This window comes from Salvelinus alpinus, chromosome 35, assembly GCF_045679555.1.
Source record: "Salvelinus alpinus chromosome 35, SLU_Salpinus.1, whole genome shotgun sequence".
Lineage (NCBI taxonomy): Eukaryota > Metazoa > Chordata > Actinopteri > Salmoniformes > Salmonidae > Salvelinus > Salvelinus alpinus.
In genome coordinates, this window is record NC_092120.1 from 13,735,205 (window position 1) to 13,760,147 (window position 24,943).

The window sequence follows — 24,943 nt, forward strand, 5'->3', positions numbered from 1 at the left end:
TTATAAACCTGATCTCCACTATAAAAAACATCTAGACATTATCTCACATTTCTTTTAGACTAACATTTAGATTTCAACAGTGGAGATTTGTATAAACCTCTCCAACATTTGCAACATTGTTTCAATATTCAAATTGGATCTCCAGCTGTCCCATATTAATGAACGTGTCGGGAGTCGGGATGAGACAGACAGGAAGGCAGCTTTTCTCAGCCAGTTGAAATCATGAATCAGCATCATTTTTATGGATATATACAAAGAACTATCAATAGAAAACAGGTCAAATGAAACGAAGTGCAGCTAGTTTGAAGTCTTTCCAGCTTTAGTTTGAATTGATTGTGTTAGATGTGTCATTCGCCCTCTACCATCAGTTCCATGTAAGCACCGTTGAGCTCGGCTGTTACACTTCCATCAGTCAATATGTAAAAAAATAAATGAGTAAATAAGAAATGAATAAGCTGAGAGATTTGAGCGTGTGGGCTCAAGCGACACTCGGTACTCTTCCGCTGGGGGACATGGTTCAATACGATTTGCATGAACCTTGAGTGGGGAAAAAAATAGACGCGGAATAAATGAGCTATTAGTACTCAGGGAAAAGAGAAAACATTCTTCTTGCGATCTGCTGTTCAGCATCATTTCCCCTCATCATATTAAGCGCGGTTTATTTTCCTACCACACTAAGAACTCATTTTGCTTATGGACAATATCATATTCAAACAACTTGAAGATTATAGTGTCGTTCAACTGAAAAAGTTAGCTGCTTTGAGTTCAGGGTATGGAAGTGGTGTTTTGCATGACAAAACAAGATACTGTAGAGTATAATATCCTGAAATCCTACAATATGTCATCCAAATGACAATGACTAATGTAGCACTGTGCTCAAAATGACAATAGCCGCCACCCCTTCACTATTTCTCTACTCCACTAACGGGAGTACATGGTTGTGTATTGTGGGAATACCTATGGGGTCTACTCTGTCTCCCTAAACCCTTCTTTCCACTGAGCACAACCTCTGGACCCATCTGCCCTCTCCAGGCCCTGCCCTGCCCCATTAGCTTTCATAGGTCAGGTCCCCTGTCCGCACCTCTCCCCATTTCTTCCCCCCCACCACCCTCCTGTGTTGAGAGCAGAACCTATGGACCATACTTTCCCTCCATCCCTTTCTTCTCTGGGACTAGCAGTTTCATTAGTAGTCCTAGCTCACAGTGCTCCACTGTGGAGCCCCGGGGGCACAGCCTTGTGCCTTAATTACCTAACTAATGAGTCATTGTGAGAGGCCTGCTGGTGCCGTGCATTGGCCGCCACTCGCTCAGAGGTAAGCAAAAATGCACACTCTCTAAGACTTAGGCACACCAACCAAGGTAAGCACACAATCTCTCAAACACACACAAAGAGACAGACACGCACACACGTACGCTCGCTCGCTCGTTCACACGTGCACACACAGGCATTCACACCTTGTGCTCCGGCGAAGTGGGAGACAAGCTGCCCCTGATCCCTTCTCAGATACAGATGACACATTCTAATAATGTAAAACTGAACTACTGCCAGGGGTCATGTTCCAGAAGGAGGAAGAGTCACTGCTAGCCTGCTAGATGTTGTTACAGGTTATGTCAGTCTTATGACAGCTTACACGGTGGCACCGTAACAGACTGCATCATGAGAAGAGTAGGCGGTCATCAAGAGACTGGACCTGTCTGAAGCAGGCATAATCGATGAGGAGCTTAGGTTTAGTGTGTCGTTTGACTAGACAGTGAGTCTCCAAGGACTGCTAAAATGCTCATTTAATTGTACTTTTAAGTCTAGACAGTGCATTTAAGCGTCCATCTTTAGATCACCATGTACATATGCATCCCCTGCTACTTTAGATCACCATGTACATATGCATCCCCTGCTACTTTAGATCACCATGTACATATGCATCCCCTGCTACTTTAGATCACCATGTACATATGCATCCCCTGCTACTTTAGATCACCATGTACATATGCATCCCCTGCTACTTTCAATCTCAGCACAACCACACATAAGCCTATAAAAGAGTGGAAAAGCACAAAGAGTTCATCAAAAGCTCCCTCTTTAAAATGTCTAAACACTGTACGTTACGACGGCTAAATGAAAAGGCACTCGGCGACTTGATGCAGGGAAAACGACCTGCAATTTGTGCAGCTAGTAAAAAGGTTTATAAATAGGAAAAAAGGTCTCTCTGGAATTAAGTCTCTCCCTCCATCAGATTTGCTTAACAGGAAGTCTCCGAAGCGAGGTTTCTGAGAAAGTAGATCCGTTGACAGCCCTGTTGCTCGGAGACGGGCAGCTCTTGAGAGACAAGCAGTGTTAAATGAGCAGGCGTTCATCAATGCCCATATGAATCCATTGACGACATTCAGTGGTGCACCACAGCAGACCTGGGTTCAAATAGCATTCTGAATCTTTCAAATACTTTAGCTGTGTTTGATAGAGGTTGCCTGGTGCAATTGAACCAATCGAAAAAAAATCCCAAAAGTGAAAAACCTGCCCACCTGGCACTCTGGGCAGGATCAAGTAAACACTCAAGATCTCAAATACTATTTGAACCCAAGTCTGGCACCACAACAGTACATGAGTTTCTCCTTCCTCCCTTTAGGTTGGAGTCCATTTCCATAACATTTTCTGACATTAGGGTTCCATTGAAAGAAGCCACAATTGAATATGAGAAGTGTTCGATGCAAATTGATTGTAAGATCCAAAATTATAATCGTAAAATATGGAGATTAGAATTTGACAAAGTAGCTTGTGGTTAACATAAGGATTAGACCCCTTCAACAAGGCTAGATTTCCATTCCTTATTTACAGGTTCCTGGCATCAAATGCATTTCTGTTTACTCTCAAGTCCATAATCTTCTTTGCTTCTGTTCTTGGTTTATATAATGTATGGGAATGTTTTGGGGAGGGATACCAACGACCACAGCTCCAGCTGTGAGAGTATTACTTTTTAGGAAAACATTGGGAATCTGTCTTAGAGAGGGTTCATCTATAATGCCTACCATCTGGGTCAGTACTGTATGTATAAATCACCACCACTATGACTATGGGGATCATATCTTTTACATTTACATTTACATTTAAGTCATTTAGCAGACGCTCTTATCCAGAGCGACTTACAAACTTTTCACGTCATGAAAGATTGCACTGTTTGAGAGAGATACTGTAAATGCTGTATGGTAGGTCTGTCTGGGTATCTGTTGGTGGCAGAGGTTGTGTGTGTGTCTGTGTTTCTGTACTGTACGTGGGTGGGTGGAAGGGGGTACCCACATTGATAATGACATGCAAACAGCCCTAGGCATTCCTCTGGGATCACCAGTTTCAACATCTCACGTAGTGCCCTTCGTGCCTCCATAATTATTACGGAAGAGTACACAGGGTACGGAGAACCACCACCACAACTCAATACCTCAATATGCCTAGTTAAATAAAAGGTTAAAAAATGTTTGAAATAATAACCCAATGGAGTAGAACACCTCAGTACAGTAGTATTGAATATATTGGTATACCTCAGGGCTCAGTACAAGCCCCATCTAAAAGGCTGTGAACTTGAATATGTCCGATGATAGAAATGTGGCAGCCTAAAACTATCAATGAGGTGTTACATGTTTTTCAGCTAAGCGCAGGCCTCTTGAGAGACCACATACAGTGCCTTCAGAAAGTATTCATACCTCTTGAATTATTCCACATTTTGTTGTGTTACAGCCTGAATTCAAAATGGATTACATGTATTTTTTTCTCCCCCACCTACATACACCCCATAATGATAAAGTAAAACATGTTTTTAGAAATGCTTGCAAATGTACAGAAAATGAAATACAGAAATCTAATTTACATAAGTATACACTCCTGAATGTTAGAATCACCTTTGGCAGCGATTACAGCTGTGAGTCTTTCTGGGTAATTCTAAAGAGCTTTGCACACCTAGATTGTACAATATTTTCACATTATTCTTTAAAAATGTCTTCAAGCTCTGTCAAGCTGTTGAATGATCATTAATAGACAGACATTTTCAAGTCTTGCCATATACTTTCAAGCCTGTAACTTGGTAAGCTAGTCCAGTGTATATTTGGCTTATGTTTAAGGTTATTGTCCTGCTGAAAGGTGAATTTGTCTCCCAGTGTCTGTTGGAAAGCAGACTAAACCAGGTTTTTCTACAGTTTCTTTTTATCCTAAAAAACTCTGAGTCATTGCCGATGACAAGCATACCCATAACATGATGCAGCTACCACCATGCTTGAAAATATGAACAGTGGTACTCGATTATGTGTTTTGTTGGATTTGCCCCAAACATAACGATTTGTATTCAGAAATTGGCAAAAAAAAATCAGTTTTACTTTAGTGTCTTATTCCAAACAGGATGAATGTTTTGGAATATTCTGTACAGGCTTCCTTCTTTACACTCTGTAATTTAGGTTAGTATTGTGGAGTAACTACAATGTTGTTGATCCATCCTCAGTTTTCTCCTACCACAGCCATTAAAACTCTAACTGTTTTAAAGTTACCATTGGCCTCATGGTGAAATCCCTGAGCAGTTTCCTTCCTCTCCAGCAACTGAGTTAGGAAGGACGCTTGTATCTTAGTGACTGGGTGTATTGATACACTATTCAACGTCTGCTTCTTTTTTTTTTACCCATCTACCAATAGGTGCCTTTCTTTGCGAGGCATTGGAAAACCTACTGGTCTTTGTGGTTGAATCTGTTTTTGAAATTCACTGCTCAACTGAGGGACCTTACAGATAATTGAATGTGTGGGGTACAGAAATGAAGTATTCAGGCATTCAAAAAGCATGTTAAACACTATTATTGCACACAGAGTGGAGTCCATGCAAGTTATTATGTGACTTGCTAAGCTAATTTTACTCCTGAACTTATTTAGGCTTGCCATAACAAAGGGGTTGAATACTAATTGACTCAAGACATTTCAGCTTTTCATTTTTAAATAATTTGTGAAAATGTCTAAAAACATAATTCCACTATGAAATTATGGGGTGTTGTGTGTAAGCCAGTGACACACAATCTCAATTGAGTCCATTTTAAATTCCGGCTATAACAAAAACCGTGGAAAAAGTCAAGGGGTGTGAATACTTTTAGAAGGCACTAAGTGTCACAACTGTATAGAGTGGATGACCCACTTCTATGTGCAGCCGGCACTGTAAAACATGTGTCTGCACCTGCATACACGGTGTGAATCATCTCATTCTCTTACATAGCATTAATAAATAACTCTACTCTTCGTCATATTTTCCATAGAGATGCATTAGCCGTAACATAAGTTAGGGAGGCATATTTTTATTTAACCTTTATTTAACTAGGCAAGTCAGTTAAGAACAAATTCTTATTTTCAATGACGGCCTAGAAACAGTGGGTTAACTGCCTTGTTCAGGGGCAGAACGACAGCGTTCTTGCAACGTTTCGGTTGCCGCCCCAGGCCGATTCCCCAGACTGAGTCTGAAGGCGCCAGTACGATACATCAAGAGATGCTCTCCTAAATGAATAAACAGATACTGTATCATCCACACCCTCTTCAGTAGTCATTAACTCCCATTGCAGAAAGCCTTGTACTCACACCTCAGTCTCCCAGCAGATGGGAGCTCCACCAGACAACAGGTGGTAGATCGTCATGGAAACCACACCCGGCACTATAATGATTGAACCCATGGAAACAATGCCTGTGACCTCGCTACCAACTCAGACGTATGAGTGAAATATGAGACAGATCTGCAATAATTACAGAATGTGTCTATGATCTTTATTATAATTAACTGCCTACAGTGCCTGCGGAACACCCCCATCTTTTGTTTGTAAATTACCAGAATAGATTGCTATAGACATATAGGATTATTATATATAATTGACGCTGTGATACCTACATACTTCACAAGCAATGTACTGAATTCTTGAAGGACAAGACCCGTGTTCCCATGAGTTATGAAAAAAGTAAAATGCAGGAGAATGACTGAAAAATATTTTAATATGTTATTCAAGATAACAGATACAGACGACTGGTGCTACGTACGATTGACAGCTTACACAGGATGAGAGACAGGCTCTCGGAGAACGCACACACAACCAGTGTGTGTTGGTGAGTTGGGCTCAAACCTTGACATGACTATTTAGAGAAGACATTTTGTCAATACGATACTTTTCTTCTGTGTGGTTTTCAGAGAACCCAGATAGCCCAACGGAGTCGAATGAACCCCGTTTAGCAAACATTTTCCCTAATATGTCGATCGCTGAGGATAAGTCATTAGTGGGTAGGCTACTCTATTCCGTTATTGATGGTGAGTCCTTCAGGTTTATTTGAGGTTTGATAATTCCTCAGTGGAGTCTTGTGTTGGTTCTCACAGCAGAAATCTGAAGATAACCACCCCCCCCCCCATATCTGCATCGATCTAATGAGATAACTTCAAATATGCTTTTGAAAAGTCCGACTATTCATAACACGCCAGCTCAGAGGAGTTTAAACAGCTACAGAGTGTCTGAAGCTCTACATTAGTGGTTAATGGGAGAGAATGGCTGTAGGATAAGCAGTAAGTAGCATGGCAGTCTCGAGCTGTGCATGTGAATTATTAAGCAACATTTGTTGAACGACAACTGGAATCCCACTAACTGAATGAGAACGAAGATGAATGAAAAACAACTGTACATGTTCAGCTCTGTCATTTAAGTGTGCACATGCATACACTCTCAGTACATTCTGTATCTTGTCATTCCAATTGAAAGCTTTCACAGAAAACCAATGTCTCATGAACCTTGAGATGGACCTTCAACCAAGACTTTCTTTGAAAACAGAAATGTTCAAACCTAGCTTTCAGGAAGTGAGGTCAAGATTCTCCAGAATGAGGACACTTCCTGTGAACGGTGAGCAACAACCCAATGCCTTTTTTATGAAGTCCAAGAATAGCCAAGAGAGGAAACAATTTATCCTCTTTTTACAGCAGACAAATATCTTTGTTCCTCATTTGGGTTGTGTGAAGGCTGGGGCAGAGGTGTTTGGTTAAATTTAACTTGTTTACTCCTCTGCTAGCTATGCCTAGATTGCATTTCAACACAATCAATACTGTCATATTGGATCAGAGCAACAGGACCATAACACCCAATAAAGCTGTGAGGGAGCGTATAGGAGGTATTGTGTATCAGAGTAGCGGGAAGAGGATGGACGCTAGGATAGAAAATGGGGTTGGTAAAAACAGGCACTCAAACACACACACACTCTTACAGTATATATACATACACACAAACACATAATGCACACAGATCCCACACTCAGAAATCCCCACACACCTCTAGAGAGAGAAAGAGAACTCTCCTGAAAGCTAAATAAGACAGGTTTATATCTGGGCTACCAGTAAAACCAAATCATGAACAGATTATTTGACTCCACGAAGTAACATAATTGTATGTACACATATTTCACATAGCAAATGAGGTTCCGTTCACCACAGAAGACAGACCCTTAGACACAGGAAACAGTATTTGCAGAATTAGAAGAATTTCCTCCTGTAGAATCAAGGCTAATCTCAAACATATTGCCTCAGACATAGGCTCAGATATAGGACGTAGAGAGTGAGAGGGGGAGAGGAAGGAAATGTACAGAAATATGCGTTTCCTGTTGATGAAAACGTTGTCAGCAGTTGCTCTTGTTTGAAGCCTAATGATTAGGAACCTGCTGAGTTTTACAATGTCAGACTTTTTAATGCTGCTCTAACACATTTTATTTGAAAAACAATAGGCTGGTATTCAACTGCTTGAGTTGTCCAAAGCAATAGTAAGGAACATTCAGCACTACATAGTAGCATAGTAGCGATCATCTGTTGCTGTATGGACACCTGTAAACGTATGCCTCCTGTATCGAGAAACCTCAAAGGGTATTTACATGTGAAGTATTTACAGAATAGTTAAACTTACTGTGTATGACATACACTGAGTGTACAAACCATTATGAACACCTGCTCTTTCCATGACATAGACTGACCAGGTGAATGCTATGATCCCTTGTAATTTGTTAAATCCACTTCAATCAGTGTAGATGAAGGGGAGGTGATAGGTTAAATAGGGATTTTAAAGCCTTGAGACAACTGAGACATGGATTGTGTATGTATGCCATTCAGAGATTGGGACAAAATATTTAAGTGCCTATGAACGGGCTATGGTAGTAGGTGGCAGGCGCACCGGTTTGCGTCAAGAACTGCAATGCTGCTGGGTTTTTCATGCTCAACAGTTTCCTGTGTGTATCAAGAATGGTCCACCACCCAAAGGACATCCAGCCAGCTTGACACAACTGTGGGAAGCATTTGCATCAACATGGGCCAGCATCCCTGTGGAAAACTTTCGACGCCTTGTAGAGTCCATGCCCCGACGAATTGAGCCTATTCTGAGGACACAAGCGGGCTGCAACTCAATATTAGGAAGGTGTTCTTCATGTTTCGTACACTCAGTGTATTTGGTTACCGAGATTTAACTTAGTAGGAGCTGTCTGCTACCCAAAGCCATCTGTGGTTCATTGATTGAGTATGCTAATCCAACCATCGCTATCATCTACATTCACACTTTAAGGCAGATGTGCATCCTACATGTGCATGTCTTGGAATAGAAAATACCCATAATCATTAGGCCTACAGGCTCATTCATTTGTCATACCTCTAATGTTACGGTTAGGGGGTATACAGTCATCGGATCCTAGATCTGTGGTTGGTGTCAACTTCTACCCTAAGCGTGTCTTTTCTGTTTCTACATTATAAACAATATGTTGAATGGAATCGAGCCATGCAAACACCTCACCCATGCAGTGAGAATATAATGGAAATCTAATGTAAAACCTGATGACCGTGAATTCACTTCAATGTCATTCCCCGAGAACCAACCGTGGTTCAATTCTCCCTCTCGGAGTGGTGAACTGGGATAAATTCTGGCTCCCCGCATCCAGGGGCTAATCTCCACTCAGAACACACTACGGTGTTCAAAAATTCCACTGACCTCTCATTTCCGTGCTCCATATTCCTGCTTCCGATCAGAGCACAGGCGGAACGCCGCTGCTTCTACACGTCAGTCACACGGAGCGGTGAGAAAAGCTTATATTAACAAGAGGACTTCAGGCTCTGGGGGTTTTGCATATAAATAATGTGTCTGGAGCCAAGATGAAATCAAATGGTGTGTGCGTGCGTGCGTGCCTGTGTGTCTGTCAGCTGGATTTGATTTCAAAGACAAAATCTCTGTAGCTATATGCTGTCTACTGGAGACTAACATAAGTGTGTTTTCAATTTTTCATCCTCTTGACATTTTAAATATTTGAAATCATAGTTTTGGAAATAAAATACGTGCCAATCACTCCAAGACCTTTTCTCTGTATGTAGGGTGAGATGGCTTCTTTCCACACCGGTTAGCACAGCACTCACTTTAACCTTTCCCTATGGGGTCATGGTGTTAATATCAAATAATTCTTGCCTCTGTTTCAAAGCCATTTTCTGAGGTAAATGAAAGGTAGCAGCATGGCCATTTTGGTGAATGTGTGCAATAAACTGACAATAAACATGGAGATATAGCTTGCTAGCTAAGGCTGCCTGGTATTTACAGTGGCAGTTTATTAAAAGCTCATGACACATTGCTCTTCATATTTTGGTCCGGTCTTTATGTGGTTCAACATGACCCCCTATCATTTGGTCATTTATCTAAGGGACGCTTTCACATATCCCCTTATTATCCTGATTCTGGAGCATTTGGTACCCTGGTCCGCGCTATAAAGCATGTGTGAAACCCAAAAGATCCTGGACCTGTGTGAGAAAAGTGTCCAAGACCCAGAACCAGAGTACCAGATATTGTGACACGGCAGCGTGAGTTGTGTGGAACATTTTTGCCCGTTGTAAACAAGCTAGCTCGCTAACGTCATGTAAAATGTGCATCTCGCTAACCGCACCTTGAAACTGTTATTTTCAGGTCTTGTGAAAGCAAAACGTATTCTGTAAAATTCTCACAAAATGCTCCAGGACACCGAACCAGGGTACCAAATGGCATATGTGAAAACCCCCTAAAAGTAACTAGCAGTGCTATATGGTGCCTGTTTTAGAGATACATTGAGCTATGGACATGATTGGAAACAAATAAACTAGAACATTTGTAATCTTCCTAATGTCCTAATTTTGTCCTCAATTCTCATAGTTATCTAAACGATTTGATTAGTTGAAAGTGTTTTGTTAGTTGTTGCTGAAACCAAAACACTTTTTAGAACAAGAAAGTATGAACCTGGATACACAGAGGCCACATTTACATTACAAATAGGAATAAACAGGTTAGTTAGTATATTACAGCCATGAGTACGTATAGTGCACTTCTGTGATCATATTAAATGTTGTGTGTTTTCTAGGAAACAGCACTAACAGTGGCAAGAACTGTGGAACTACCTGTAGCCTAGTCACATGCCTGGTACAATAGAATTACATACAGTAAGTTATCCCCCAACAGTTACCCTGGAAAACTGTTTTGATAATGTAAGGATTTTCAGACGGTCCCAAACACTACACAGACTCAATATAGTCCTAGGAGACATAAACAGGCACAGCTTTAAAGAAAGAGCGAGGCAGAGAACTGAGAAAGAGCGAGAGAGACAGACAGACACAGAGAGCGAGAGCGCGGGAGAGACAGAGAAAGAGACGCACGCATACAGCCCCAGACACCCTATCTGTATCTTAGTACCCATTCTCTCCCCTTCAAAGTGACTCGCTAATGGAGTCTAACAGACTGTCACAGCCGACGCACAGCACACTACATCTCCCAGCTCCAGAGGACTGCATCTCCCACCAGCCCACCACCATTCACAGTGTTTGAATTGTAACTTCTCTTGAAGGGAAATAAAGTGATGGCTATATTTATCCCCAGCTTCCATGGGTCCCGCCCCTGAGCCATGAGCAGAGCAGGTCTCAGGAAGCAACACCCACCTTGCATCTCATAAACACCTCAAATTGCAACAAGAAAGGCCTCTGTGGGCTGGGGGTGTGTGAGGTGGGAGAGGGAGTCTATTATGGTGGAGGAATGTATTTCCATCTAACGATGTGAGAGGTGGAGAACGTGTTCTGTGGTTGGAGTACCTGTTGTGTTTGTTAGTTTTATGTCTGGTACTGAACTTGAACAATATATTTTTTTTATTTAACCTTTATTTAAGTAGGCAAGTCAGTTAAGAACAAATTCTTATTTACAATGACGGCCTAGGAACAGTGGGTTAACTGCCTTGTTCAGGGGCAAAACGACAGATTTTTAGCTTGTCAGCTCGGGGAATCGATATAGCAATCTTTCGGTTACTGGCCCAATGCTCTAACCCAGGGGTCGGGAACCTATGGCTCCCGAGCCAGGTGTGGCTCTTTTGATGATTGCATCTGGCTCGCAGATAAAACAAAATATTCTCACTTGTTTTAATCCATCCATCGATTTTTCACTGCTCATGTCCTGTTCAGGGCTGCAGGAGAAATTGTCCATTATTTTAATTAAATGATACTGGCCTACGTTGGCCGTTGCTAGGTAAAACAGGTAAACGCCTCCTTTTGAATCAGTCTGCTCGGTCATTAGCTCAAAGCTAACCCTTCGACGAAGAAGATGGCGAAAAGAAAAAAAGATGACGAGTATCGTACATTTCAGGACGAATGGACCGAAGAATTCGCCTTTGTGGAGAGAGCAGGTTCTGTGGTGTGTCTAATTTGCAATGACAAAATTACATCGATGAAACGGTCGAATGTAAAGCGGCACTTCGACACGCGCCATGCTACCTTTGCATCAAAATACCCTGCGGGAGACAGCAGAAAGAAAGCGTGCCAAGAGCTACTGAGCAGGGTGCAAGCTAGCCAGCAGCAACTCCGCGTATGGACCCGGCAAGGTGACTATAATTCCGCTAGCTTTGCTGGATCTTTAGCAATAGTGAGGAACGGAAAACCATTCACAGATGGCGAGTATGCTAAAACGTTCATGCTGGATGTAGCCAATGAACTTTTTGATGATCTTCCGAACAAAGACAAGATAATTAAACAGATACAAGACATGCCTCTGTCGGCAAGAACTGTTCATGATCGTACCATCGTGATGGCAAACAAAGTGGAGGAAACGCAAGTGAAGGACATAAATGCAGCGCCGTTCTTTTCCCTGGCTTTGGATGAGTCGCATTAATGGTGAGTATTATAACAACATTATCTAAGAATAAATTCAGAGGCTTATTATACTGACATTTAGTTGAATTCACTTTTAAAATATATTATATGGCTCTCACTGAAATAAATTTCCATTTTTTTTGCTTTCATGGCTCTCTTAGTCAAAAAGGTTCCCGACCCCTGCTCTAACCACTAGGCTACCTGCCACCCCTAATAATATGATGGTTAAGGATATCTTTGGTGTGTAAAAAGAGAGTTGGAGAACATTATAAATGTAATATTCTTACTGTAACAGTGACGAATACATTTTGAAATGGCTTAGAAATAACAACTGAATTCTCTGAAAAGTTGCATGTCTTACCGTCTTTCCCTACGAGGAAGTCAACGTATTGGTATGTGTAGGCTACGCCCACCTTGGTCTCCACCTGTGGTCTCTTCAGGGTGGAGTAGATCTTCCCTGGACTGCTCTCCTCTGATGGCTTCAGCTTCCTCAGTCCACAGCCCATCTCCCCAGAGTGTGTATGGACCCTACACAGGGAATAGATGGGGCAGAATGAGGTTCTGTAAGAATGTGTGTGTGTGTGTATAATAATAACAATAATAATAATTTGTCCTATTTCACACATGTACAAGTGTTAATTAATACATGTGTGAATTGGAAATGTTTTTTTTTTTTGCATATCCTAACTCCCACTGAGACACCCTCGAAGAGTGGCGTCATGGCCAGGGTCTGCCATCACCTTGTTGGCTCAGATTTAAACTAGCAACCTTTCGGTTACTAGCCCAATGCTCTAACTGCTAGGCTACCTGACACCCGTGTGTGTGTGTGAAACTGGACACCAGTCCCCAAAGCATAAAACATGTCCAATTTAGGGAGAGATGGATTAATCTCTCGATCATACACACACACACACACACACACACACACACACACACACACACACACACACACACACACACACACACACACACACACACACACACACACACACACACACACACACACACACACACACACACACACACACACACACACACACACACACACACACACACACACACACACAAACCCCTCATGTACGGGGCCCCAAGGGAGTCTCAGAGGGAAAACCTATAAAGAAAAACATGCTGGATAAGTGGCTCCAAATAAATAAATAAAAAAGGGCATAAATGAGCTTGATTTTTCTTGTGTTCCGGAGCCCTCTTTCCCTGGGGTACAAATTAACAGAGACAACCATGAAAGACTATGGAAAAGGGCCTCTAAAGAGCCTGTGCACCGGGCGTCACCGAAATGGCTTGTGACAGCGGTGCTGTATCTCCATTGGCTCAGGCTGGCACAGGTAATATCCCATTGTACTCTGCTGATTAAACTCGGGAGGGTGGGATGGTGGTCCAGGGGGCACCGGCCCCCCAGCTGATGAGGAACGCACTTTATTATGTTCCCCTCTAATTATACGCCGTTCCGGGCTCCGCCAGCGTACTAATCCAAGAGGCCGTGGCGGAGATAGGAGGATGGGGGAGATGGGAGGATGGGGGTGGGGGGGAGCGAACCGGTGTTCTGTTAATGAGGTGAGCAGGAAGAATGAAAAGGTGAGAATCAATCAAGGGAAAAAGAGGAAATGGGTGGCTGGTGGAGATGGTTCGTTAGAGAGACGAGTTAGGTAATGCATGGCAAGTAGAGTCTGGAGAGTGAGGCCACTGTAATTAGACCCTGTTGAATAGAAGTGACAAGAAGGGGGAGATGGCAGAGATTCAAAAGTGTTGTGGAAGACAGTGGCTCTCATGACAACACCTACATAGATATCCGTGTTTGTATTATGAAATGAAATGTGCATATCATCTGTAATCTTTATGTCTCTTTTTGATCAATTTCATGAGTGTGCATAAAATGTATAATTTATAACAATACAAGCAATGGCTTTCAAGTCAATACAAGCAGCGGCATACTGCAGTTTTATAGACCATCTCATACTCATATTTTGCAATGAGGCTGAGAGAATTTAGCATTTTTTAAGCAAATGTCCTGCCATTCTACACATTTTGCCATGAGTCAGATAATTTAGCAGTTTTACAGCTTATTTCCTGTCATTCTAAACAATTTTGTCATGGCTTATGACCTGCCTTGTGGGGGCTGCAGGGCGTGTAGTACGCCAGTGAATACAAGGAATGCTTGCAGGATCTGATGTTTTCTATTTTTGTAAATATGTTTCAAAGAGGTTTTAAAATTGGTTTTAAATGTTTAAAATAGAGCTCGGTGAGTCATCTCTGGGAATTGTGTAATTTCTCCTCTGTGTCTTTAAACTGGGGCTCATGCCTCAATTCTCAAATCAAGAGCACACATTTCAAAGCGAAAATAAACAAAAAAACAGATCTTCCATTTCCCTAAAAGTGTTCAATTTCTCCTAAACCGCCCCCCAGGACTGAACTCTAAAGCAACTCGGCTCAACGACATCAACATTTTTCTGTCATCAAAGAAAATAGGCAAATACTACAGTAAAATATCCATAGTTTTTAATATTCTCTCTTTCACCTCAGATGTGCTCCGCTCTGTTTAAGTTCCAGTGAACTCCGGAGAGAGGCTCCGTGATGTAGTGTACAGGAGAGGCAGAAGTATGAACAAAAGTAGAAGAGAGAAAAACAATGGGCTGAACATTTTAGAAAAACGGAGGGGCTCTTATTTGTATAGCTCCTGGAGACCGACGGGGGGAGTGAGGCGAGGCCGGGGTATTTTTAGAGTTGACAGCGGAAGTGTGAGATGTTTGTGATTTTCAGAGTGACTGTTTTCCCTCTCAAACTTCTCCTCAGATTCGAGGTGCATGTTCTGAGCACGCTCTGTCTGAGCTCTGCCTCCAAGGGCCCGCTTTGGTTAATCTCCTCTGCTTTTTAGACTGACAGCGAGGGAGTTTGGGTTACACCAACAGTCTAAACAAAGGCTCGATATTGTCAGAAAAACAGAAAGGCATTGATTCTTTGCTGAATTAGTAATGATCGGTTGTACTTCTATAGGACAAATATATACTGAACAAAATATAAACGCAACCTGCAACAATTTCAACGATTTTACAGTTCATGTAAGGAAATCAGTCAACTGAAATAAATGAATTAGGCCCTAAGCTATGGATTTCACATGACTGGGAATACATATGCATCTGTTGCTCACAGATACCTTAATAAAAAAAGATCGGCGTGGATCAGAAAATCAGAAAACCAGTCATTATATGGTGTGACCACCATTTGTTTCATACAGCGCTTCTCCTTGGCATAGAGTTGATCAGGCTGTTGATTGTGGTCTGGAACTGGAACACGCTGTGGTAAACGTCAATCCAGAGCATCCCAAACATGCTCAATGGGTGACATGTCTGGTGAGTATGCAGGCCATGAAAGAACTGGGGTGATGGCGGCAGATATATGGCACGACAATGGGCCTCGGGATCTTGTCAAAATAACTCTGTGCATTCAAATTGCCATCGATAAAATGCAATCGTGTTCACTGTCCGTAGCTTATGCCTGCCCATACCATAACCCCACCTCCATCATTGGACACTATTTACATTTAACATTTAAGTCATTTAGCAGACGCTCTTATCCAGAGCGACTTACAAATTGGTGCATTCACCTTATGATATCCAGTGGAACAACCACTTTACAATAGTGCATCTAACTCTTTTAAGGGGGGGGGGGGGTTAGAAGGATTACTTTATCCTATCCTAGGTATTCCTTAAAGAGGTGGGGTTTCAGGTGTCTCCGGAAGGTGGTGATTGACTCCGCTGACCTGGCGTCGTGAGGGAGTTTGTTCCACCATTGGGGTGCCAGAGCAGCGAACAGTTTTGACTGGGCTGAGCGGGAACTGTACTTCCTCAGAGGTAGGGAGGCGAGCAGGCCAGAGGTGGATGAACGCAGTGCCCTTGTTTGGGTGTAGGGCCTGATCAGAGCCTGAAGGTACGGAGGTGCCGTTCCCCTCACAGCTCCGTAGGCAAGCACCATGGTCTTGTAGCGGATGCGAGCTTCAACTGGAAGCCAGTGGAGAGAGCGGAGGAGCGGGGTGACGTGAGAGAACTTGGGAAAGTTGAACACCAGACGGGCTGCGGCGTTCTGGATGAGTTGTAGGGGTTTAATGGCACAGGCAGGGAGCCCAGCCAACAGCGAGTTGCAGTAATCCAGACGGGAGATGACAAGTGCCTGGATTAGGACCTGCGCCGCTTCCTGCGTGAGGCAGGGTCGTACTCTGCGAATGTTGTAGAGCATGAACCTACAGGAACGGGTCACCGCCTTGATGTTAGTTGAGAACGACAGGGTGTTGTCCAGGATCACGCCAAGGTTCTTAGCACTCTGGGAGGAGGACACAATGGAGTTGTCAACCGTGATGGCGAGATCATGGAACGGGCAGTCCTTCCCCGGGAGGAAGAGCAGCTCCGTCTTGCCGAGGTTCAGCTTGAGGTGGTGATCCGTCATCCACACTGATATGTCTGCCAGACATGCAGAGATGCGATTCACCACCTGGTTATCAGAGGGGGGAAAGCACTATGATCACAACGTTGACATCAGCAAACATCGCTGGCTGACACCACGCCATACACGCTGTCTCCCAACTGCCCGGTACAGTTGAAACCGAGATTCATCTGCAAAGAGCACACTTCTCCAGCATGCCAGTGGCTATCGATGGTGAGGAGTTGCCCCCTGTAGTCAGGTCAAGACCCTGGTGAGGAAGACGTGCACGCAGTTGAGCTTCCCTGAGACGGTTTCTGACAGTTTGAGCAGAAATTATTTGGTTATGCAAACAAACAGTTTCATCAGCTGTCCGGGTGGCTGGTCTCAGACCATGCATTGTTGGTTAAGGGCTTGTAAGTAAACATTGCAGAGTAAGGTCTACACCAGGGTCCAGTCCCCGAGGGCCTGATTTGTGTCACAGTTTTGCCCCAGGCCCAGCTGACACACCTGACTCCAATAATCACCTAATCATGATCTTCAGTTTAGAATGCAATTTGATTAATCAGCTGTGTTTGCTAGGGATGGAGAAAAAGTGTGACACCAATCAGGCCCCCGTGGCCTGTAGTTTCCCACCCCTGATCTACACCTTCAGCGCATGTGACAAATAAAATTTGATACGAAGAAGCCGGATGTGGAGGTCCTGGGCTGGCGTGGTTACACGTGGTCTGTGGTTGTGAGGCCGGTTGGACGTACTGCCAAATTCTATAAAACGACATTGAGGCAGCTTATGGAAGAGAAATGAACATTCAATTATCTGGCAACAGCTCTGGTGGACATTCCTGCAGTCAGCAAGCCAATTGCACACTCCCCCAAAACTGCCAAGACAGCAGCTAATGTGGATCCTTAATACATTTGAAATTCAATAGTTAAACATCCCTCATAACCACCTACTTCTCCACAGTTGCTTAGCACATGATTTATGTTATATCTGCATGGGAGGAAACATCATACATGAGCTAATAATGTACGATGATTCTGTAAAAAAGTATTTGGCTGGATATTGCCAAATATGGGCAACAAAATAACAAGAGTGATGATTCATTGTCTTTCCATATTGCTATCTAATAATACAATAATTTGTCTTCTTGGAAGTGTCATATAAAGATACACATCTTGAGAACAAAGCTCAACTTGTTATGAAAAGATCTCTTTGGACAAGAAAGGATTAGAGCAGTGGTCACCAACCGGTTGATCGGATTCTAAGTTGATCACCAAACATTTCTGTAAAAAACCCAACTCTAAAGCCTCGTGTTCCTATTTTCTACATGTGTTTTGCGCCGTTGCCGGTAGGCGCACAATGATTCAGCAGCCCTACTGCCGGGAAGTCTTAAGGTAGAAATCAAGTGCACCTATAGGCCTATCGCTGACCAATCAGATAGCTCAGATAACCGTGTCTGCACAGTTTCCTCGAGCCATAGACTGTAAAAAGAAGCCTCGAACAAGCAGCAAAGTTGGTACTCTGAGATTTCAAAACTTTCAAAACCAACAAATACAGCAAAGAGCTGCTGTTTTATGAGTAAGTTCATGTTTATTCAGCACTGTCAAAACTTTGTTCAACACTTTTGTCAAATGCACGTTCTCCATACTTCCACTCATGCTACAACCAGCCCTGCAGCTGCAATGAATGCGTATAAATGTTAGAAAAGGGTTCCAATAAGCTTGTGTTGTTATTATTAGCGTCTTGTCAATTTTAATACGCAGGAATATTTCACTTTCTCTGGTCGTAGGAATAACATGAATTGGCGTATGAGGCAAAAATAATGCAGTGTGACTTGAGTTTCGCCATCAGCTGGAAGACTGTCTCCTTTTCTCAGTGGAGGGATGGAGCGCAGAGGCCGATAAGTCGGGTGAGAGGCAGCATCACCGCTGCTCCTTCCCTCCCCTCAGACTGACCATCTGTCCAGTAATAAAAAAAATATTTTAGAAAATAAACAAATGATCATGCTCACTTTGCTGTGCCTCACAAGTAATACAATGATCTCCTACCAGTGTGATCATATACCTAATTTTAAATATCATTCCAAAATGGTCTGAGAAGAACAACATTGGCAGGGTAATTCAAGCATAGCCAATATGCAGTGACAATGTATTGGGCTTATAGCTTATTGCACAAACCTCAATGCTACAGAACTGTTTTAATTGGGTAATGGTGCATAGGCTTACGTTATTTAAGTCATGCTTAAAAAAAAAAATCTGAGTGGTAGATCTCGGCTTGCATTTTGACTTAGAAAGTGATCTTGACTCAGAAAAGGTTGGTGACCGCTAGATTAGAGGAAGAGTTAGCCATCTCCAAACTTAAAGGGGGGCTGAACTTCCTGATTTGGCCTTGTTTTTCAGCTTGGTCATTAAGAAATGCAGTGAAGGCAAACAAGAGTTGTCTTGGGGGGGTCTCTTCTGTGTTTGTTCCCATGTGGCAAGCTTATGTACATTCACTCTGCCAAAACACTACACAGTTACAGTCACTCATCCTTCTAAATAACTTGAAATAGTCTAATCAGGTCTTCTGTCTTGAAGTCGCCTAGGCTAGCTAGTGCTATCTAACTTCTTTCGCCAATTAGCTTCAGCCGGCTGGTGTGCGACTGTGGCAAAGTTGACATTGGACAGCTCTGGGGCTAGTTAGGGACTGTCAATAACTTACGCAATGCAAATGGAACAATATTTTAATGTTGCACATATTTTAGTTCTCATTAAATGCTTTCAATTTTTGTATTTCTAAAATCTATAGTTGGTTTAAGGTTTTTAAGTCATTTTTAAATCTGATGCTATTGACTTTTAAAAATATTGTCCCGTGTACAGTAAATTGGGTAATTTACTATTGGTCCCTAACTATCCCCATAGGGATATCGAACGTCAAACCAAATTGACCATGGGCATTACGATCAGATCACATGCAGCTGTGGCCCGAAATGATGATTACTTGGGTGCTGCCAGCTGTGGGCAGGATTGAAATATATCCAACCCAAAGGAAATTGACAGTACCCTTCATTCCGTGACGTACCAATTGTTTTCCTATCATCTCACAAATCTCTGTTTTGGACGAGACTGACTTTACGACCAAAATGATCCTATTTACACTTTGTAGTAAATTTTCACAATCGAATAAATGTTTGACTCCCATCGATGCCACATAGGCTGTTTTCAAGTTGCTTTTCAGGGGCAGTCGCTCTTTAAAACACGGCCATCTCTTACATTTCCCCCATCTCCGCCCCTGACTTCTGCCTGTGTCTACCACATTAACTCCGATTACTGCAGTTTCCTGGCAGCTGTTGTGTTGTCCACTCAGGAGGGAGAGTGCTCTCAGGGGCCCGGAGAAGGGCCATTCCCTGTTTGGACTTCCTCCCTCACTTTCTTCCTTGGCTCCTCACCTGGGCGGGACAGTGACAAGGAAGATAGGAGCAAGGGGCCCAACAGAGGAAAAACAGAGTTGGGCTGGGATTTAGGTTGTGTTCGTGACCATACTACAACAACAAAAACAATTAGACCTGTGCTAATATTACATAGCTTGAAAGCCCCGTAGTTAAGATGAAAACAATGACCAGAACACATTCCCAAATACCTTCTCTGAAAACTGGAATAGCTTTTTTGAAAACCCACAGCTAGACACAGTTTATTATATTCAATATAAATCTCCAAGGACAAGACATAATGACACACATAAAGAAAGAGCCTTGCTGAAAGATGGGGAGATAAGTGCTGGTAAAAATAGAGCATAGTAAACAAGCGTCTGCTTGAGCCTCTCCAGTGCTTCCAGGCTGAGTGTCCTGGCTGTCCCGGTGGTTGGTTCTCTCTGGTTCCAGCCAAGCCATCCCTCTATCATCTCAAGGCCTGGGCACAGCCGGCTACATATGCTGCACCCAGACACACATGTACTGTAGGGAGCTATTGCCATGGGAACCAGCCCCTTTAGAACTACTTCCCCTCTCAGGAGAATAATAGACACCAATATCTCTATTTTCCTCTCTCCAAGGGCTAAGCTCTCGTCTCTCCCTTCTCTTTCTCTCACTGCCTGTAAGGTCTTCTCTCTAATTTCCTCCCAGTCTCTGACTTTCAGTTCTGTATTTTGCATTTGCTTTGTTTGACAGTCATTATCTTGATAAAGTATGTATAATCTGATCTATTCACACTGGGATTTATACAATACTCTGAACTCAACACATTTCTAAATCTATCATGGATAAACATAGCAAATGGATGAGTCAGATCATGGCCAAAGTGAATGGCACACGGCAAGAAGGAAAATAATCATGCGAAAGAGGAAAAGCCCGTTAATAATAGAAACATGAATTATTTTGTCATATTATATTTTCCAAAACATAGGGATAAAGATTTCAAGGAATGGCTCATTAGTTTTCATGCGAACTTGCTGGAGGCAGGCCATTTTTTATTACAGCCAACTGAAGCCAAGTTTTGCTTTTCAGATACAGTATCGACAAGTCCTTGAACATTACTTGATCTATACTGCTGCAATTCTTGACCACCCAGTCAATTTTCCTTTGACAAATACAGTATCAAAGGGGAGTTTTCTTCCTCGCTTAGCCACTACAAAACAAGTGAATACTAGATACCACCATGTTTTCCTTCCAGCAAAGGGACTTCTCTTAATATCCATTCTTAGTCATTTAAGGCTATGCCAAAGGCTTGAATACATTGGTCTCTTCAAAAGCCCATCCCTAAAGAAAGAAAAAGGAACAATCTTTGCCACAGATCATGTACCCAAGCGTTTCAAAGGATATAGATGTGATGCTTATGCAAGAGTATAATCCACTTAGACTGTCATCGCTGTCAGGAGAAGTGCAAAGAATTACCCGTCATCTTTCACAAATTAACCAGGCTAAGCTGTTTACCCAAAAGGCCTAAAATACGGTGGGTAAGTACTTGTAGGGAGGCACATAGGGATAAATACAGTACGTGTGGGATTGTGTGTGTAGAATCTTTCAATATGGAAATATTATTTCAGTAATTCTCAGTTTTGTTTCTTGTTTAAACAATGTTTTATTGGAAGACAGAACTAGGTACTTTACTGTAAAATGCAGTAAACTTGTAGACTAGTGGTCAACGTTTTCCTTTTCCCTCTGTGAATGTCTGCACTCTACATGCTGTGGGGAGTAGAACATCAATTAAGGTTTAAATCAAGCAAGACTTTCCAATTCTATTCAAGCCAATTCAATTCAAATTCAACTCAGTACCAGATAAATCTCTACACCCTGGTCCGGTAGCAAACATATGGGAACTGGATTCAAATGGAAGTTTGAACGTCAACGCAGCTGGACGACTGAAGTCAATTTTCAGAAAATCTGTAAACATGAACAACTTTATGAAACACAGAATAGTGTTTCATTATTGATTATTGATTATATCAGGCGAGTATTCAATGTGACAACGTAACTATATCATGAAACTGTTACTGCTCCGGCTCCCTCGCTTCACCTTTTGCCCCATCTATTATTCTCTGTTTCAAATGAGGCCTACAGTATGGAGCATGTACCACAATGACTTTCCCATTCAGAGCTAGCCAGTTATATATGGGTTGTGGCTAGTCTGTGATGCAGTAATTTGGGGGTTCCTGGTAAAAAAGTATTTTGCTCTGTGTGTGTGTGTGTGTGTGTGTGTGTGTGTGTGTGTGTGTGTGTGTGTGTGTGTGTGTGTGTGTGTGTGCTAGCTCGTGACCCAGCAACAATAAAGGGTTAACAGCGCAGCCCTCACAACCCACCAGCTGGAAATGATTAACAGTTCACTTAAACAGAACTCTCTCTCTTCCTCACTCACTCATTCCTTCTCACTCTTCCTGTCTGTGTGCATTCCTCTCTCATGCCCTCTTCTCCTTTCTCCCAACCTCTTATCCCTTCAACTCTCTACTTTGTCCCTCCCTCTTGCTTTCTCTCACACTGGCAAACACACACACACTCACTCACTCACTCACTCACTCACTCTCTCTCTCTGCAGTAGAGGCTAAGGTTAAATACTGTATGTCAAGCACATCTTGAAATACCATCAGGGTTCAGTGATTGGAGCCAGGTAGACATTTTTGGCATTCTCACCCCTCTGGTGCTGCACATGTGACTTCAAACCAACCAGCTCATTGATCTGCATGATTACTGCTCTGAGCATGAGCGTGTGTTTATGTGTGTGTACACATGTGTGTATGGGAGGAGTGTGGGTTGGTGATCAGGAGTTTCTTGTAAGACATTGCACAGAAGCCAAACTTGTGGCTTGCGGCATCCCTTGACTGATACATGCGTCCTCATTAATCTGCCTCTGAACGGTTGTAACGCTATAAACAACTAGAACACTAAGTTGTCTGTGACTTCTGTCCAAAGAGTTGTACAGTCGGTCTTTATCAGTGTCTTTTCCTATAGGCTACATATTTATTTTCTCAAGCCTTGACAAATAAGGATGTGGACTAGTGGTAAACACATGCAAGTTAAAGTACAAAGAGGGAGTTACCTGATCAGAAGCTGTTGACTACAGGAGTTGGAAAGTTCACTGTTGAAATCAAGAGAAAGCCACTGGAAAGGCTCCTCGAACAAACACACACATTCTACTGACAGGAGAACAGCACAACGCAACAGTCCACTCTCAGATCCTCTGCGATTCTTCACTCAGGTCCTGCCGATACAGCTCGAACAGAGGCTTTCGGTCAAAGGAAAAAAAGACAGCGAGAAGACTCAAATCTGGATGGGATCAGTAGCTCCGCTGGCTTGTTCTATCCTCGCTAGAGGCTCACTAGCTAACCGTGCGCAGCAAACACTTTGAGCGCGTGCGTTTAGGTCATGCTCAAAGTATGCATCGGCTATGTTCTGCAAGCTCAGGGAAACCACATCCTGTCACATATCAACCTCCTCTCTCACTCTCTCTCTTGCGATTGTCTGAAGCGACGGAGCGCTCTGACCCAACCTCTGTTCGGCGCAGCCCCTCCACCCCTCTCCCTCTCCCTCACTCACTCAAGGCTTCTCCGGGAGCCGCACCAGTTCCAGTCGACTGACTGAAGAATCCATCTGAGATGAGGCTGGGGGAAAGAGGGAGGGCGAGAGGGAAGGAGGGAGAGGTGGGAAATGCCAGGGAGAGAGAGCGAAATGAAGATAGGTGAGGAAGCAAGAACGGGTGTACAAGGAGTAAAAGTGGAAGAAAAGACAGAAGGATGGATAATAAAAATTGTAATTTCAAAGAGAGATATAATATATTATATATACTAGTATATTCCTTGAGAATTTGGTGGGGTTGACTATGGGTAGGGTACAGGGTGTGAGGATGTTTTGGTGGGTAAGTTGTGTCAGCACTTCTATGGTGACTATACATATTTAATACGGCCCTGTCGAGGCCCCCTATAGCTGCATATGCATTATTCACACCAGTCTGTGAGAGCGACCACCGCTCTGGAGATAGGTGACTGACACAGAAACCCATGATGTTCACAGTACCGAACATTGAAGCAAAACAACACGGGAAGGTGATTGCAACGTAACATGGAAGTCATTCTTCATGCAGGTGCAGTGGTGGAAAAAGTACCCAATTGTCAAATTTGAGTAAAAGTTAAGATAATTTAATAGAAAAAAGTGAGTCACCCAGTAAAATATTACTTTGGTAAAAGTCTAAAACTATTTGGTTTTTATACTTAAGTATCAACATTAAATGTAATTGTTAAAATATACTTAAGTATCAAAAGTAAAAGTATAAATAATTTCAAATTCCTTATATTAAGCAAACCAGGTGGCACAATGTGTTTTTAAAATTTACGGATAGCCAGATACTCAACAACAAAACTTACTTTGCAAACGAAGCATTTGTGTTCAGTGAGTCTGCCAGATCAGAGGCAGTAGAGATGACCCGGGGTGTTCTCTTAATAACTGTGTGAATTTGACAATTTTCCTGTCCTGCTAAGCATTCAAAATATAACGAGTAGTTTTAGGTGTCAGGGAAAATGTATGGAGTAAAAAGTACATCATATTCTTTAGGAATGTAGTGAAGTAAAAGTTAAAGTTGTCCAAAATATAAATAGTAATGTACAGATACCCCCCAAAACGACTTAAGTAGTACTTTAAAGCATATTTACTTAAGTACTTTACACCACTGTGCAGGTGGATGGGACAGATCAATTATGGGAGGTCAGCATTGGGTCTGCTGTGTACATGTATTTTTTATTTAACCTTTATTTAACCAGGTAGGCTAGTTGAGAACAAGTTCTCATTTGCAACTGCGACCTGGCCAAGATAAAGCAAAGCAGTTTGACACATACAACAACACAGAGTTACTCATGGAATAAACACACATACAATCAATGATACAGTAGGAAAATCTATATACAGCATG

At 42.6% G+C, this 24,943-nt stretch overlaps 1 protein-coding gene across 2 annotated transcripts in view; it reads right to left on the reverse strand.

The window, feature by feature from the left end:
- Positions 1-23,458, reverse strand: part of LOC139564142 (raftlin-like) — a 62,290-nt gene extending 38,832 nt beyond the window's left edge. For both annotated transcript variants that reach the window (XM_071383362.1, XM_071383360.1), the window contains exons 1-2: positions 23,081-23,458; positions 12,510-12,676 (exon numbers count right to left, since the gene is read on the reverse strand). In XM_071383362.1, the coding sequence (XP_071239463.1) occupies positions 12,510-12,654 (145 nt within the window). In that variant the 5' untranslated portion in view covers positions 12,655-12,676; positions 23,081-23,458. The remainder of the gene's footprint in view (positions 1-12,509; positions 12,677-23,080) is intronic.
- Between the last annotated feature and the right edge of the window lie 1,485 nt (positions 23,459-24,943).